Source organism: Ictalurus furcatus, chromosome 28 (assembly GCF_023375685.1).
Source record: "Ictalurus furcatus strain D&B chromosome 28, Billie_1.0, whole genome shotgun sequence".
Taxonomy (NCBI): Eukaryota; Metazoa; Chordata; class Actinopteri; order Siluriformes; family Ictaluridae; genus Ictalurus; species Ictalurus furcatus.
In genome coordinates this window covers 3,409,106-3,426,913 of record NC_071282.1, presented here as the reverse complement: position 1 = coordinate 3,426,913, position 17,808 = coordinate 3,409,106, and the positions used below count along the sequence as shown (strand labels likewise).

Here is a 17,808-nt window from a genome sequence, read left to right as displayed (position 1 = left end):
TAGTTTTGGCACTGTGGGCAGGTGCCGAGTCCTGCTGGAAAAGGAAATCAGCATCTCCATAAAGCTCGTCAGCAGATGGAAGCATGAAGTGCTCTAAAATCTCCTGGTAGACGCTGCATCAACTCTCGACTTTTCGAGAAAACACAGTGGACCGACACAGCAGATGACACGACACCCCAAATCATCACTGACTGTGAAAACTTCACACTGGACTTCAAGCAACCTGGATTCTGTGTCTCTCCACTCTTCCTCCAGACTCTGGGACCTTGATTTCCAAATGAAATACAACATTTACTTCCATCTTCCCCGTGATTGTGGTTGTGTGCACTGAACCAGACTGAGAGATTAAAGGCTCAGGAAACCTTTACAGGTGTTTTGAGTTCATTCGCTGATGAGATCAGGTGGTAGAGCGGGTTGTCCACTAATCGTAGGGTTGGCGGTTCGATTCCTGGCCCACGTGACTCCACATACCGAAGTGTCCTTGGGCAAGACACTGAATCCCAAGTTGCTCCCGATGGCAAGTTAGTGCCTTGCATGGCAGCTCTGCTACCACTGGTGTGTGAGTGTAAAGCGCTTTGGATAAAAGCGCTATATAAGTGCGCCATTTACCATTTAGGCATCTTCTCAGGTCGACATTTCTCTATTATAAATTCTTTATTCTAATATTTTGAGATCCTGGATTTTTGATTTCCCTGAGCTATAAGCCATAATCATCAAGCTCAACACAAAAAAAGGCTTGAAATATTTCACTTTATGTGTAACGAATCTAGAATATATGGACTTTTCCACGATATTCTAATTTTTTTGAGATGCACCTGTATGAACTTCATAGAAATGCCATGCTGGATTAGAGAAAATGTTTCATGCTTCTGCCATCAAAATAAAAACGTCAGTCAGTGTAAAGGCAGTGTGGTTGTTTTGGCGCTTTACTAACAAAGACCATGACTGATCAAGTTGTACGGATTGGGCCAGCTGCAGTGGAGCTTAGGGATAATTAAGGCCTTGACTTTCTTTTAGAAAATAAACCACAGGTGGCACCCGAGAGGTCACACAAGCAAATTTCAGATAGGCTTCTTCCCCAATGGACAAGTGGTCAAGTTCAGATTTTACACGGACGCATGATTTGTTATATGCTGCGTGTAATTGAGATTATATGGAGTAATTGCATAAAAAAACAAAAACACCAATTTGATCACAGAAATGAAACAATACTGACCTCTGCTGGAAACTAAAGCACTACTGTTGGTATTTAACGAAGCAAAACATTAATGTTCACATGGTGAAGCTTTCTGCAACGAGATATTTATTTAGAGTTTATGGAAGGAGTCTCCAGTGTCAGCAATTTGTACGCAGTCGGTAAGTTTTCCACCAGGGAAAAGCCTTCAGGATAAAGTAGTAACATGGCAACCTGCACTCATTTGTCTTGTTAACTTCAATAGAAGAAGAATAAAACGGTTGACTTATATTGAAAAAGAATCAACTTGAGGGTGGTAATATCTTCACACCATCCAGATGGACCTCAATAATAACAGCAGAACAACAAAATTCTGGGTTAAGATGTGAAATATTTTTTATCTTGTCTTGTCCTCCCTGGGAAACGTAACAGGTTTCTGAAGAGCGTCTCAAATAAAGTACACAGCCGTCCTCCACAGCTGTGAGGTCCCGTCTGGCCCTGCACAGCTGTTCCTCACCACCCACTTTTTAACACCCTCTCTCACCACTCTAAACACATTAATACACACATATAGAATGTATGCTAATCAACGTCGGCCTGTCGAGCATCTGCCGCAAGTGTGGGGCCTGAACCTTGTGTGCTTTAACAGCCTTATTCCACAGCGCTGCTGAATTCTTGAATCGGATTGGTCGAAAGGTGTCGGGTTCATTTTCTCTAGCAGTAGCAAGGTTTATATGAAATGTGCTCATTATCGTTTCTATAGTAACAGTTTTTTGCAGTTTTTTCACTAAGATGACAAGCTAAATTTTTTTTGTCTTATAAACTTCGAGAGAGAGAGAGAGAGAGAGAGAGGGAGAGAGAGAGACGAGGTTGTGAGGGAAAGACTGTTTACAGTCTGTAATCGCTAGAGACATGTGAGAGGCATCTTAGAGCAAAAATATGTATCCATAATAAAAATATCAGTTTCTTTAGTCCAGGAAATTGCCTACAAGATGGTGCTGAAGAGACATCCCCCCCCGGAGAGAAGTATAAATTAAATTATTCAAAAATTGAATTGCCATAATGTGGACTAATTTCACGTGAAAACATCCAATAAGATCCGAATATTTTCCTCTTAACTAATATAATATAATGTGATATTACTAAATCAGTATAATTTATACGTTTTCGCCGGAATGTAATCATGATTTTGGCGCCCTCTGCTGCTCACTGTGTGGCGGTGCTTGGCATCTGTAATGAACCATTTTGGCGGTGACCAAAAGGTCTCAATAATTTCTTAATGTTAACACTCAAACCCAAACACCAGCAGACGTTATTTCATAATTTACTTTTAAGCATTTGTGCAAAAAAATAGTCAAAAAAAGGACATAGTAGGTGAAGTTCAGCATGTGAAAAATTAAACATTAAAAAGCGTGTCTTTCTACAAACTAGCTATTTACACATACTGTATAAAATACTGTGAACTGTGAGCATGTTCATGCTGAGGATTCGGTCCCGAATGGACCAGTGGTGTTGATCAGATCTCTGGGCAGACTCTCTCTGGCTTCCTGCATCCGCTTACGAGCCCTCTGGAAAGCCTCTGCGTACACACATACACAACTATATATATTTCACCTCCAGGATCCCAGTGCAACATAGAATAGAATAACTCTTACACATAGGTAAACTGCAAGGCTCTGATTGGCTGCTTCAATGTGTCTGGTGCAATCTGTTCATGTATTTTGTGATCAGGCTTTCACCTAGCACGTTATAAACAGAGCCTTTCTGACTGTGGCCACCCAGCTGGTCCAAAACAGTCTGCCGTCTCTTCTTCAGAGCGTTGGCCTCCACAAACGCCCTGCGATAAAACAGCAATTCGCTCGCGTTAAAAAGAAATCAATTTACCGGAAATGATAAGAGCTCATTCGCTTTTGGTGAACGCTTTGTTTAAAGCTAACCGAGAATGCAGGATGCAGTTCAGGTTGAAAGTGACACTCCCGGTCGTCTGAGTGCGAAACCCAAACCGGCTCAGGCGATCCCCCTTTCAAAAAACAAACAAACAAACAAACAAATTCGTTAGTTAAGTAACTTTCTTCAATTCCGAGCGAAACGGTATGAACAATCTACGAAATCATCTGGTTGCCCCCCCCCAACACACACACAAGTGTCCAAGTCTACACAGCACACTATTAATATACCGAACCATATTTGTTTCCTCCTACCTTGAACGTTCCTGGTATTCTCACGTCACTGATGTCTTCGAGTTCAGGAGCACCGCCAATAAAGAAACGTCTCAGTTCAGCCACTGTGCCAGTCTGCAGGGGCCTCCAAGTGTGGCAAGTCACTCTGTGAGACCCTGAGACAATACACACACACAAACACACCTTTTCTCCATTTAGTAGAGTTTTCACCTAAACAGTACCCAAGGGTTAGTTCTGATCAATCCATCAAGACAAGAGGAGGCATTATGATGGCAGAGAAGTCTTACCAGGCGTCGTCGGTATGACCATGTAGCCATAGCCCTCGGTTCTGTAGCGCTGCCAGAAGTCCAGGGAGAGAACCCTGAAGTACAGCACGGGCCACTGAGGCAATGACTCTACAAACAAGCCCAGCACACATGATTACATCGGTTTGTTGTCGTCGTTTTTTTTTTTTAAAAAACAGATCCATACTGTAAAGCAATTCATACTGGAAGACACAAAGCCTCACAGTACTCACCCTCTGACTCGTCTTCTTTCCTGAAGAAGGACTCGAAACTGAAGGGGTAGGAGAAGAAGGCCACACTGTCCTGGACAGAGAACACACGCCTAGATCAGTTGCTTCGTCACTCTATACATCAACCGATTCAAATTTTCCTTACGCCTTATTTTAATTCTGTCATCCTCCAATCTATACATATACAACGCTTTGTTCATACAGGCATCGTTCCTGTCCTTTTCTATGGACCATGGAGATGACATTTTCTCACACACACACACACAGCCTTCTGTAGACTTAAACCTCTTCCTGCAGATTCTTACTCAGAAATTCTACCTGAACGATTATGATCGCTATTGATAAACATATTTACTGTTATTTCAAAAAATGTTCAATACTCCACATATCTAGAGCAATAAAACCAATCGGACATACTTCCATGCAGCTCGATACACATGGATAAGATATTCGTATTGCGTTGGACTATTCCAAACTTTTCATTATGTTTCGTACCTTCTCTGCGATCGGTTTCTTACCTTGCCTAATGTTCGCCTTCGGCACGTCTGAGTCACACCTGACAGGCTCTGAGACGGCACACTGGACCAGTCTAAAGGCAATTCCAATGTTCAAACACATTACTTACCAATCAGTCGGTCATAGATCATATAATAAGAGGAACGGTTAAATAAAGCCGACGTTTGGCTCGCTTACTGTTTGGCAACTCCAGGATGAAGTGTACGTATAAGTTGTCATACTCATAGCCCTGTGCAGAAACTGGGGTGGGGTGGGGTGTGGGGGGAGCCATGGGAGGAATAATATAAGTAAATAAAAAAAACACGTGTTGAGGGAGAATAATCAATGCTGTGGTGCTCTGACACGATTAGCACCCTGAATATTGGATTAGTTTCTTTATTTGAACAGCATATTCCTCTTATTCCACAACATTCTGTTTATTGAATGCAGTACACAGAATTACAGCTGGCCCTACTGTCAGAGCTGCTGTTATATCAAATTCATCGACACCTTCTGACCAGCCAGATTATTGGATTCGAAAGCGATGTGGTACACGGCAAATGCTTTGAAAACCTCTTGGTTTTTAGTAATACTGACCTATCTCGCCGTTAACGATGAGACGAAGAAATCCTGGAGGTGGCTGTAATACAACAAGAGCGGAAAGTAATCAACAGGTTATGTCAATGCACACAGCTATCGTACACAGATCTGCCAGCTTGTACCTTCACTCATTGCCAATTTGTCGCAACCAGATACGCCATATAGATTTGTGTGTATATATATATACATATACATATATATACACACATACACAGTCAAGCAACCATTACTATCCAGCCAACAGCAGGCCTGTGGTGAGAAACTGACCGTGTACACGGTATCTTAAACCCCAGTAACACTGCTGTGCCTGACACGCTTGTCTAGGTGGCTATAATTAGCAACGATATTCCTAAAAACAGCTATATGGAAGGTGCTCCTGTTAAAATAGCAGACGTAGGTGTACATAATAAACTGGCAACTCATGCAATGTAATGTCATTCAAAAGGAAAGCACGGCAAATGTTTTAGAAGATGTTTCCTCATTATAAACAAACCGTAGCCTACGAGTTCAAAGCCTTTTCGTACCATTTCAAAATCCTGGCCAACAAGGCTGATGAGATAATCGTTATGGCGACTGTATAGCTGTAGAGAGAGACAGAGAGAAAAACAAAAATTATATATATATATTATATATATATATATACACATGTGGTATCGCAGGGATTGTGTTTACAAAAGTAAGAAATGATCAGAATTAATGATCAGTCACACTCCATCCATCTGGTAATTATACTTTGAACTTTCAGGGGATGCTACGGGTGGAAATAAAAACGATAAGTACAGCTATATTGATGATAACATCGGAGGAGATACAGTAGCACGTCCACAGTACATGCTTACATCTCTGTACATGCGCTGCTCCCGCTGTTTCTCCTCTGCGCTTATGGGAACGGAGGCGTCCTCCAGGTAGAGCCGCCACACTTCTCGTCTTTCTCCCTCCGTCTCCAGCCTGGCGTCAGGTTAAAGCAGGTCAGGTTAATGCCATCCTAACGTCATTAACCTGGCTCTGACACCTCTACACCCTCGATGTGAGCTCAATATGTTTCCTGACACCGTATGTATTTAAAAACAAGACATTCGGCATTGCTCCGCTCGACTAATAAAGCTCTCGGGATGAGTCCAGTCCATTAATGAGAGCAGCGTACTCGCCTGTAGGGTCCTCTACCGTTGTTGAAATCAGGTTTCACAGAAAGGACTCCGTTGCTGTCGGCTTTTACGGTGCACAAGACGTATTCGTTCTCCTTCAACCCCAGCCTGTTTAGGAACCAAAAAAAGGCCTGTTTTACTTTGACTGCCATCATTATTTGCGAAATACATCAAGATCGCTGTCAGTTTGTGTCTTCTGTTTGTTATCTTACAGCACATAGTACCACGTGGTATCTGATGTACACTACCCGTCAAAAGTTTAGACATACTCATTCATTATTTTTATCCGCCACCCGAACATTTTATAATAATAATAATAATAAAGTCATCAAAACTCTGGAGGAACACAAATGGAACTACGGGATGTATATTTTGATTAAAAAAAAAAATCCTAAATAAATCAAAATAATACACGATTTACACGTAGAATTTCCAGAAATGTATTCTCGGCGTTTTCTGACCCGATTTCTTGAGGAATTTCCCTGAGACGCTTTTTAAACAGTATAAAAGGAGTTCCCACCGACGCCGGACGTTTATCGGCTGCTTTTTCGGAAATATTTCGCTCCGAGTCGTCCGTTTAAATAAAGTTTTTTTTTGTGAATAAATTGTTGGTTTTCCAATGAAAGAAACGAATACGTCGTCACGATGACATTTTTGTCTTCGACACTGATTTCAAACATTTAATCACACACCTTCGGATCGAAAGGTTTTTAACGATCATGAGAAACGTTTCAGTCGAGCGTCCACAAACTTTTGACGGGTAGTGTAGGTTTGGGAGAATTGTTCACGAGGACAAGTTTGAGGAGAAATCAGCACGGTATCAGAGTTTAACTTGTGCCAGTAACGTTATCGACGCATGCCTGGTTGCAGTAATACTACGTTAAAGCTTAAGACCCTGTAAATGACAGAATACACAGTGTTGACTGACTCACTTTCCAGCAGGTCCTAAATCTGCCATGATGTGCATGGTCTGCATCGGTGTGGTAACAATGTGGCTGCTCTTCATAAACTCTCTGGATGGCTCCCATACGACTAAACGGGCCTTCGGAATGTTGGCGTCGCTATAGAAACAGACGTAGTTGGTTTTATATTGGCAATTTAAAGAGCTCTGGACAATGGTTATAATGGAAATGGACTTACGCTCGGCGTCTGTCTTGGCGTCTGTGCCGGACGTTGGCCATGCGCTCTGCGAGGAAGGTCAGCCTGCTCTGGGCTGGAGTTAGCAGACTCTGAGCCTGCTGCTCAAACAATGAACACTTCTTATGAATTGCATGACACTTTCTAATGCCCGGGTTATAGCGTTACCTTTCACTATTTGCACGTTCAGCTTGCGTATAGAACGACCATGCTCAGCGTAATATCATCACAATGTTACGATTTACAGTACGTCGAAGCATTCTTGCTCAGTTAGGTTTCGCAATCCGATCGCTTTACCTAATAAGAATTAATACTAAGACGTAATACCGTGTTTTCTCATATCAATCCTCGCTACTCCACTCTATTCCCAAGGGATATACAGTATAGAAGTCAGTTCACACCTCTTCCCAGTTGGTGAAGCGGTCAAAGTCTGTGTAGGTGAAAACCCGCTGATTTGGTCTTCGTTTGCATCGTTCCATTTCCACAACTTCTGCATGATACTGTTTTTCCAGCGGTGTCTGGCACACCGACTCGGTTTGGTACAGGTCCACTTCGTACTACGCATCGGCACGATGGAAAAAAATCATAGCGCTAGTGTCGGATAGTGTTCAAATACATAAAAGAGTAGTTTATAGCGGAACTCGTACCTGACTGAACAGTTTCTCTTGCCAGCCAACCACCAGCTCTTCTTCGTCACTGACTGTGAAGATGACAAGAAACAACAAGTGCATACACTTTTATCTAGAATAAAATTCCAGAACATTCCGTACTCCTTTATACGTGCATACGCTATGGAGTAACAAAGATAATATACGCCCTATTAGTGTAGTGCGTCGTTGGGAATGGAGTCATTTGGGATTCTGATCTTTTCACCCACTTGTACCTGATCGCGTTTGGGAGATTAAAGGATTGAGTTCGAGGATGCCCCGCTCCGGCTGGTGTCGCTGTTGCAGATGGTGCGCGAGAGCTGCTGCCGAGGTCACTCGTTCAATCCGGACTCTACAAAAGACGCAAAAGCACTACGCTTAACAATGAGTCTGTTATCTACTCTAGCCAGACTTTGAGATACACGTACAAATGGTATTTTCATTCATGCAGTCTTTAGTGATGTCTTTATCCTGGTCACCTAGAGGCACTTTAGCATAGCTAGTACTCCTACTGACATGATTTTGAGAAGTGGGAGGAAACTGGAGGAGAACCTGGAGGAAACCCACACAGACATGGGGACAACACGTAGACAGTAACCACCGATCTGAGCGACCCTGGAGCTGCGAGGTGGCCATGCTACCCATTGTGCCATCGTACCGTCCATGGACTTATATCCATATACTCGGCTTTCCCATTCCTCTGGGTTCTCAGGTTTCCTCCCACATCCCAGAAACATGCCAGGAGGTGGATTCGCTAACCCTGACCAGGATAAAGATAACTTGATTAATGATCGAGATGTGATATACACTAGAGGGACTGTTTTAGTGCAGAAAATAAGAGCTGCAGTGTTTATACTGTTTGCTTGTTTGTTTGCTCACTTTGACAATGGGATATCCAAATACATTTAGCAATGCTTTTGGACAAAATGTTTATTGTTGTTTGTTTTGTATACTTTTTCCAAGTCTGGGAATTAGTGCCTTTAGGATAAATAAGCCCTGATGGTTTTAATAATCGACTTCATCTGAAACCCATGCTCATATAAATATTAGCAAAGGTCAAACGTATGCATTAGTAATGATATTAACTCCTGGTCTCTGGTGGTTAGCTTTCTGGCTATCTAGGGAAACACAACAGCTATCTATCCAGCTGAGTTTTAATAGACTAGCTACAGAATGTTACCTTATTTTGAAGTTTTTCACTGCATCACGGGAGCGGTACACGGCTTCCCCGTTGTCAGTACACCATCCATCAGCCATATCATCTACTCCTAACCTTAGCTGTGTAGCTAGCTTGAGGAGAAACACCGACTATGCCGCCATATCTATTGCACGAAATGTAGTGTTATTTATCAAAGCTTTTGTTTTGTTGTTCAAGTTTCTTTTAGATGGCTAACGAGTTCATTTTCACAAAGAGTGCAACTCAAAAGCGTCTCGTTGCATGGTAACTTAGGCTGGGATTCAATCTCAAATAAGAGTCGATTCTCCGATCACGGGTATCTGAGAGTCGACTCCATTTTTCTTGTTCATTCAAAATGTACTAAAAATGGCTTGGTAAGGTAACTTAGCTAACGTTGGCGCAACAAAAGTTTCTAACGTAAAAGGCAACCTGACACGAATACTCAAATGAAAACATTTATGGTTAGTCGTGCTATCAGTTAAAAAATATCCCGAGAATCGACTCGACTCGAGTCGTGGAATCGGCTCTATTGATTTTCAACGGTTAACGGGATTCACATATTCGCAATGTAGACGGAAGTGCCTGGTGCGCATGCGCGACAATGGCTGTTTGTGTTATCATAATACTGACCCGTGATCAGCATTGAGGAAGCGCGGCACAATACGTGAGGCACAGAGGCAATGAGTAAAACTGATCTAGGAACGGTACCCCGGAAGTTTTCCATAACCAGAACGCACATGCTTGTGATTTGTAGCTGAATGAGAAGGGAGTTACTTGCCAGGGAAGTGTGCACTGTTAAACATTGTTACGTGTCTGTTTAAAGTGTATAATACGATTTCAACTGTAATCTGATTCTCTGACGTTTTTAATTGGATGGCATTGATAATGATACTGAAGGAAAAAAATATTATGGAGAGTTACAATGGAGTTTGTTTAGGTATGACATTGAAGCTTGTGTAGATGTAACATTGGTGTTTTTGTAGAACATTGGAGTTTATGTGGATTGTGTAGAGACTGTTATATCTGGGAGTATTGTTGCATCGCAGTGATTTTGTTTCGGCTAAAAATGTGGAGAACTGCCTATAGGTTCTCACATGTTATTAAAAGTAACACAAATTTTGAGAGTTTAACATCCCTTTTCCCAAACTGCATCCAACATGCACTGTATCACAACTCCCAAATTTTGTTCTGCCCAAAAGACACCGGTTTTAAAGTTTCTCAACGGGTAAGACGCAACCCTTTCAAGTCCTCAGGTCATCTTTCCAGAATCGCCCGTCCTTCTGGAAAGTCTTCCGGTCCTGACCGGGGGTCTGGACCTGAACGCAGAGCCTCCTCTGAACTCCAAAAGCTGAGCTTGGAGGACCTCAGAAAGCCAGAACCAGAACCTCCGAAGTTTCCTAAGAGAGCCAAGGACAGGGTCACTAACACCCGTCTCCAGAGAGAGAATCAAGATGAGTTGGTCTTCGGGGTGGCCCCTTGTTTACTAGCCTTGACTCAGGGGAAACGAAAGCTCACTCAGCTTTTCGTGAAGCGCAGCGAAGGACGTCAGAGGGAATCCGTGGAGAAGGTTTGTGAGGAGGCAGTCAGGCGAGGCGTTCCCATTAAGCACATCTCTAAGAGGGAGATGGAGAAGATGATCGGTGGTGCGGTCCATCAGGGATTGTGCCTTCAAGCCAGTCCATTAAGTTTCCTCACCAAGGAGAAATCCAGCAGTCAGCAGGGAAATTGGCGCAGTGGAAACCCCTGTCCACTATGGCTCGTCCTGGATGGCGTGCAGGATCCGATGAACCTCGGCACCGTCCTTCGCTCGGCATATTTTCTTGGAGTCGACAGAGTAGCTAGTAGCATTCGCAACAGGTAAACGGTTTAGTTTGTTCCTCAACTTTGCACCAACTTTAGCAAGCTAATAATGGTGCTATTCTCTTTCCGTCAGCTGTCCGTTAACTCCAGTGGTGAGCAAAGCCAGCTCAGGAGTGATGGAGCTCATGGATGTGTACGGATATGAGAACTTGGCTGACATCGTAAAGGTGTTCCTTCTCTCTTTTTACCTTTTAAGCACACGATCAATGGTCTGAACTTCCATTGTTAGCCTCTAGAGGGCAGGCACGAATCAGACATAACCTTTTCACAGATTGTGGAGTAAAACAAGCCCCTAACTTTAACCAGTCATAACTCTGCACACTCTCTGTACTTTGCAGATAAAACACAAACAAGGATGGCAAGCAATCGGTACTATCTGCGCTGATGAGACGTCTTCTGGAGTTTCCATTATTCCATGTTCTGACTTCAAGATGTCGAAACCTACACTGCTACTGATGGGTATGTGTCTTTTTAGATTTGTGTGGAACTGAGTAGTATGTGTCCAGCTCTCCGTGTTATAAGTTCTCCTTCATGTATGGAAGCACCAATCCAGTACTGGTCTGGAATGGTTGGGTTGGGTTGGATTGTATTCGACACATTTTCCAATCAAATCCATGTATGCGAGGGGGGTATGTTTTTTTTTGCGCAGTGGATAGAGTTGCTGTCTCACGGGAAAAGTGTCCCCAATTAGGTCCTGAACTCAAGTCACTGTCTGTGCAAAGTTTTGCTTGGGTTTCCTCCAGGTTTTCTGGTTTCCTCCAAAAACCACACTGGTAGGTGAATTGCTGATGAACTGGTGTCCCATCCAGGGTGTATTGCTGCCTCTTACCCAGTGTTCCCACGATAGGTTCTGGATCCACCACGACCCTGACCAGTATAAAGTAGTTACTGAAATGAATGAATGAATGAATAATGCATGTATTTTCTACCATGGCATGATGTTGACTGACATAATGCTGATTTAGCATGGAACTTAACACACTTATCCTAAATCACAATTTTGGGCATAATGTTACCTTGGAATATTTGGATGAGGATCGGGCAATAGTTGATGTTCCGAGCTCTGATATTGGTATTATGTCAAAAAGGGTATGTGTCTATCCATAATAACAAGCCAACTGCAATTCAGTCTGACTAATTAGCAGTAGTACTAAATCTACTGTATAAGCGCTCCAGGAAGTATAGATCACATGCAGCTGATTTTGTAGGTGGTGAAGGTTTCGGGTTGTCTCCTGAACTGCGTGAGCTGTGCGACGTGTTCCTCACTGTTCCTCCCAGAAGAGAGCTTCATCCCGCCGTGGACTCGCTCAACATCTCTGTAGCCACAGGTACACTGTTATGATCTCCATTAGCTTGTGAGGTGCTTCTTGTGCTTACCTTTTGGTATCTTCAGTAGGCAGAGGATTTAGATTTAGGACACAGCCATCAAGAAAGTGATTGTTGCTCAGATTTAAAAAAACAAAAAAAAACAACCTCTTTTTCCATTACAGGCATCCTCCTTCATTCTCTTCTCTCATCATGCAGAACTGGCCAGTGAGGATAACGACGATGATGATGATGGTGGTGGTGGTGGTGGTTTATTTACTTGCACTGCCTCCCTGTGACGCTTAATGACTGGATTAGTTCATCAATTAGCCATCAGCTAATTGACCCTAGAGAACTCATCGATCAGAAAAGCCGAGACTGGGGAGGAGTTCTCGACTGACAGTTGGACTGCATCCTACTCCGAGGAACGAGCGGAGCAGGAAATGTCAAAGGCTTTGCTAACTGTAACGAAATGCAAAACATGATGTAGATGATGCAGGAGACAAACGGCAGGAATTGTTCTGACTGAAGCGTACGAAATTAAACGTAAAGAATTGTTTGAAAAAAACAAACAAAATGAGTGCTGTTTTGTTCAAATGTTTGTTCAGACATCTTTCTTGTCTGACAGCTTTAGCACTGTCGCTGACTATCAAATCCCTGTGTACGTTTTAACTACAGAAAGATAGTGTATTAGAACGAGCGCGTTAATAGAAACCTTGCAGCCGGAACTGTTCTATGAAACCTTTCGTCCTCCTACTTAGTACTCCTCCTTTTTCAGCAGGTGGCACTGTAGGTCAGCGCTCCTCTACGAAATTTGACAGGCGTCTATCCTGGGCATCTTTTTCAGTTTTTTTTTTTTCTCCCCTTCTGTTTATGATGTTTAAAGCTTAGCCAAGGATAATCCCAGAACAGCAATGAGCAAAAACCTAAATCTGAGCAAAAAGTTGCTTTGCGTCATGTTTCATGGCTTCTCTGCTGACTTGGGGGTGTTACAGAACGGGACGGTTCACAATTAAAGTAAAACGGGCGAGCGGGACAGGACGATTAACCCGCTAATGCTATAGACCATTAGACCTCTCCGTCTTACTCTCTTTTTAGCCTCGAGCCAGCTCGGGGAGAATGGGACATTAGACGAGACGGTTTAATGTAATGACCCATTCTGTGATTTTTACAAGGCAGAATGATTTGTAGCACGGAGCAGGGAACGACAGATCCTCCTCAGATTTGTCAAGATTTGCACAAAATGGATCTTTTTTTTTCCAGACCTTTTTTTTCTTTTATTTTATTAAAGCTATTTATTAAGCTAGACATCAGAGGCGTTGCTATTAATAAAAACAAATAAGTTTCAACACCAGTCTATCAAGACAGCTAAAGTCAACTGAAATATCTGACAGGCTAAAGTTATTTCTAATATTGTTTCCGAAAAATGCGTAATAGTTCTCAAAAATTTTCAAAATTCTTCAGTTTTACTTTCCAGCTTAAACTTGTAATACACTGAATTTAGGTTGCGTTTCTACGTACAACCTTTTATTATATTATTATTATTATTATTATTATTTTACCATGTCACTGTTGAATTCTCGATTTTGATTGGTTAAAAGGTATCGATTTATTTTCCCTAAAAGCAGCTCTGATGACAGTTCGGCTGCAAATCTGAATCCGTAATCATTGCTCTGCTGAGGTTTTCTGTAAAGTAAATGCATTGAACTGAGCTGAAACGATTCATGGAAGGAGTCTCCAGTTTCAGTGTGCTTTGTAACGGTTAAAGGTAAAGCTAGCTTTTATTTTGTCCACCATGGAGTCATCAGGAGAGAGGACACTGCCTTTAAAAAAAACCAGAACAACAACAGACCAGTATTTTAAACTTATTTAAAATTGATTACTTGTTTCATGGACATTCCACAACAATAAATGGAACTATAAATGGATAAAAATTGCACATCGCTCTTTAATAAATACATTTAAATGAATCATTGGCAAGTTGCTGTGGTGTAAGAGGAATAAGTATGGATTTGATATGAATTTATTATTATCCTATAACAGCATGCCCTAAGTGTTTTCATCTTAAATTTAGTTTCTTGTACCAAGAGTTTTTTTGTGCTTCTAAAAACAAACAAACACACACTGATGACGGTCTCATTAAAATGTCTCGGTTTGAACTTCACACCAAATTGACCAGCCAAGATAAGTGTCTAGATTTTGCTAGCTTGTTTGCTTTATAGCCACCAATTTAGTATCAAAACTCATGCTAACTGCATGATGAAATCATTTAAAAGATCCTTCTATGAACGGTTGTAGAAAATAGAAAAATTTTGACAATTTGTAGAGATTAAATTAGAACTTTATTATCTGCAAGATTCGACAGCCCTACCTGAGTTTGATGTTTGCGTGGGCTGATGCCAATGTGCAGAGGAAGAAACTTCGAGATCACCTTTGGCTCTGTTTGGCTCCTTTTGTCCAGCTTTGTACAGATAACTGTGTCGTACAATATCAATAAACCACAGCATCAGAAGTCCGAAGTCCTGAAGAAGTCCACATGGGGTCGAGGTGACCGTGTGATGATTCAGCTATGCAAACTTCGGACACCAAACATGTTAGGTGGATTGACGACGACAGAGTTACCAAGCTTAAAAAACACTGATCGAGTATGCATATTAAGGTATTTTTGATATATTGTTACAAAATGTTACAGATTTTACATTTTTTGATGGACCGTGACTACAGAATGCTATTTTAATCAAAGTTCAGGTTGTACCGCGTTAATAGTTACTGGGACACGTAACCAAAGTGGCCCACATTCCGGTATAACATCCATTTAACCCAGTATCAGGTTTTGCGTAATGTACTGTATATCATGGTATCTGCTTACAGTGTCACATTTTTGAGGACGACATTAGCTTGTCTTATGTTGGAGTGCTGTTAAATTCTGGGTTCTGATTGGTCAGAAGGTGTTGATTTATTTTCTTTGACAGTAACGGCTACGTTAGCACTCTGACAGTAACAGCTAGTTCGCACGGACTCGTATGGTGGACGCATTCACATAAAGAAATTGTGTATTTAATAAATCAAAAGTGTGTAATTGTTAGCGATATTTATGAGAGGAATGCATTTAGTATTCTTGGAAGGAGTCTCCAGTGTTCGTGATTTGTAACAGTCAGAGGTAAAGCTGTAACTTGACACGGGACGGTTTTTAGGAATGGCTCTTTCCGGTTTCTCAGTAACATGACAAGATTTTGGGGTTTTATTTTGTTGTTGTTTGTATTATTAATTTCAAGAAAAAAATTATTGAAAAAAAACCTCATAACATAAGCGGTTTCATAGGCATTCCCTAACATTGAATGTAACTATAAATGAATAAAAACACCACTTTGTGTTTTTATGCCCTGCATATAATATAGCACTATTAAATGATTGGTTGGAGAAACGTTCCTTTTGAACCCTTTGAAGTAACATGCTGTATCTAGGAATAACATTTTGTGATATTAGCATTTATCGTGATCCAGAATTAATATTGGTTTCTTAATCACGGTACACTGTCATATCAATATATCACCCCATCCCAACCACCCCACCCTCCTTCTTCCCCCCGTTCTCACTCATGCGTTCACACCTCCCTGGTTTCACGCCCCGTGTGCTAAATGAGGCAACTCTCTCCCGCAAATAAAAATTCATCATAAATTTTAGATGACAGTGTTTTAGTTCATTACGGATGGTGAGTTATTAGCTAATTTGCCCGAGTGAAATTTCTTGGGAGGATTGACGGAGCCGGCGTCTCATTATTGTGCTAAACGCAGGGTCCAGGCCCAGAGGAAAATTAGAGTGATATGTGTAGTGCATGGGCAATTCTTTCTGCTGCTGGAAACAGTTACAGGTTTGTTTGTTTTGTTTTTTTGTCAAGTTAGTGGTACCAGATTAATTAAAAAAATTTTTTTTGCTTCTAATAAAATAGCAGGTGTATTTGGTGACCTGAAAAATACCTGTCAGTGTCCAATCATGTTTTTATATTCCTGAAATCCTATACATTCTTTCATTTCATTTATTTATTTTTTTATATGTGCTGCATTACCTGAACTCACCCTAATATTAAAAGACAAAGCTGAAAGCACACAGATTTTCCCTTTATTTATTTACCCTTTGTTTTTGTTTTTCAACTGTTTTTGTTTAATTTTTCTGGATAAAGCGTTTCTGATGAAGTTTCTGTAGAAAACAAGTGTCTGACCTGATTACTGTGGCAAAGAAGGAAATAATGATATTCATTAATCATAAGTCTTCAAAATTTTGTATCTCCAAAATAAAGGTTCTTTGTCTTGGAACAGTTGTAGAAGCTTTTTTTTCTGAGCTGTATAGAAACTTTTAAAATAGGGTTATAAATTATAAAACTGTCATAAGCATAACTAATGTCAGCTGTCAGTATTATTGCAAATACTGCAGGCAGTTATATGAAAGTGCTTGTGCCTAGAATGTTCTGTGGCAAGCATGAGGATGGCTGTTTACTAATGGCTAGTAGCTAGCCTCTACCTGTTCTCAATGTAGGTAGAATATCAGCTAGCTAGCTAGCTAGCTAATGTTACTTTACCTGAACCAACAACTTACTGATAAAATGTGCCTCCCTAAACCTAGCACGTAAATTAGCATCTTCAGTGTGATTTGTTGTTAAAATATACCCAAGAATTTTCCAGAAACAGCTTGCTAAATACTTTCAGCGACTTTCCTGAGGTAACTTTGCATGCCATCCTGCGATGCCCCTCCCCCCATCCCCACTCAGCGCATGTCTTCAGAGTGTAAATGTGTTTCGCCTGTTCTTATGCCTCACTTGTGCGAAGATTACTTAAAGATGATGAGTTTAATTGCTTTTTCATACCAAATATTAGGCAGAACTATGTTTAATTGAGGTTGTTCCTCACAGAATTAAAAAAAAAGACATCTTAGCGAGTGAAAATATCTCGAATACGGTCAAATTTATGTAGCATTTCCTTCAATAAGACAACAAATCTAATATGTTTATTAAGCCTGATTGTAGACACTTTTACTAATTTCATGCTTGTTCTATTGGCAGATAATTGTACTTCTTTCCAGACATAAATGCTTAAAATTAGCAAAGTTATCTGCGATTTCAAACTGGAATTAGGGGGAAAAGAGTCTAAAAAATAGGTTTAATAATCTTGAATTTGGTTTAGTGTCATCTTATAAAAGGAAACTTAGATATTAGATGGGATTATATTTCGGATATTTATAGTTGTGAAGATGTTATTTTTTGCAGCGACGGTCCCCAGTTCGATCCTGACTTCTGGAAGATTTCAGGGTTCATTATATAACCATATATATATCTCTCCCCTATCCCCCAAGATAGAATACAGGGCATGACAAAAAGTCTAAAAATAGAAATAACAGCATTTTGGAGTTGTTTTATTGTTGTTGTTGTTGTTGTTGTTGTTCCTTGCCTTTCCTCCACTGCATTGTCATGTCTGAAGTGTTCTTTAATTTTCTCACCCTATTCCTGCTTGATAAATCCAGGTTTAAAGTTTTACCCTAGTGCTTGCTCACTCTCCCTTAGTTTCCCGGAGGCTTTGAGTT

At 41.1% G+C, this 17,808-nt stretch overlaps 2 protein-coding genes across 4 annotated transcripts; one reads left to right on the top strand and one right to left on the bottom strand.

The window, feature by feature from the left end:
- Window positions 1–2,482: 2,482 nt before the first annotated feature.
- mks1 (MKS transition zone complex subunit 1) lies at window positions 2,483–9,367 on the bottom strand. Of its 3 annotated transcripts, none has more exons than XM_053618606.1 (18): window positions 9,073–9,367; window positions 8,129–8,244; window positions 7,893–7,945; window positions 7,647–7,802; window positions 7,249–7,346; window positions 7,041–7,169; window positions 6,112–6,216; window positions 5,803–5,911; window positions 5,488–5,544; window positions 4,961–5,003; window positions 4,562–4,624; window positions 4,387–4,457; window positions 3,872–3,941; window positions 3,642–3,749; window positions 3,376–3,509; window positions 3,112–3,194; window positions 2,914–3,011; window positions 2,483–2,753 (listed from the first exon to the last, which is right to left on the bottom strand). In XM_053618606.1, the coding sequence occupies exons 1-18, from the start codon at window positions 9,147–9,149 to the stop codon at window positions 2,650–2,652; spliced, it is 1,674 nt and encodes a 557-aa protein (XP_053474581.1). In that variant the 5' UTR covers window positions 9,150–9,367; the 3' UTR covers window positions 2,483–2,649. The 3 variants fall into 3 exon arrangements, 2 of the variants coding, with proteins under 2 accessions (XP_053474581.1, XP_053474582.1); XM_053618607.1 differs by having other exon boundaries at window positions 2,643–2,753; window positions 2,830–3,011; XR_008385099.1 differs by lacking the exons at window positions 2,483–2,753; window positions 2,914–3,011 and having other exon boundaries at window positions 3,376–3,537.
- A 788-nt stretch (window positions 9,368–10,155) lies between these two features.
- Window positions 10,156–12,861, top strand: mrm1 (mitochondrial rRNA methyltransferase 1 homolog (S. cerevisiae)). The gene is made up of 5 exons (XM_053618167.1): window positions 10,156–10,926; window positions 11,003–11,096; window positions 11,268–11,388; window positions 12,138–12,257; window positions 12,420–12,861. The coding sequence occupies exons 1-5, from the start codon at window positions 10,694–10,696 to the stop codon at window positions 12,464–12,466; spliced, it is 615 nt and encodes a 204-aa protein (XP_053474142.1). The 5' UTR covers window positions 10,156–10,693; the 3' UTR covers window positions 12,467–12,861.
- The last annotated feature ends 4,947 nt before the right edge of the window (window positions 12,862–17,808 follow it).

Coding starts and splice junctions, on each gene's coding strand:
- mks1 (XM_053618606.1), bottom strand. CDS start 9,149: ATGGCTGATGGATGGTGTACTGACAACGGGGAAGCCGTGTACCGCTCC. Junction 7,347..7,646: donor GCTTCACCAACTGGGAAGAG/GTGTGAACTGAC, acceptor TTGTTTGAGCAG/CAGGCTCAGAGTCTGCTAAC. Junction 4,625..4,960: donor CATCGTTAACGGCGAGATAG/GTCAGTATTACT, acceptor ACCCCACCCCAG/TTTCTGCACAGGGCTATGAG.
- mrm1 (XM_053618167.1), top strand. CDS start 10,694: ATGGAGAAGATGATCGGTGGTGCGGTCCATCAGGGATTGTGCCTTCAA. Junction 10,927..11,002: donor GCTAGTAGCATTCGCAACAG/GTAAACGGTTTA, acceptor TCTTTCCGTCAG/CTGTCCGTTAACTCCAGTGG. Junction 12,258..12,419: donor CAACATCTCTGTAGCCACAG/GTACACTGTTAT, acceptor TTTCCATTACAG/GCATCCTCCTTCATTCTCTT.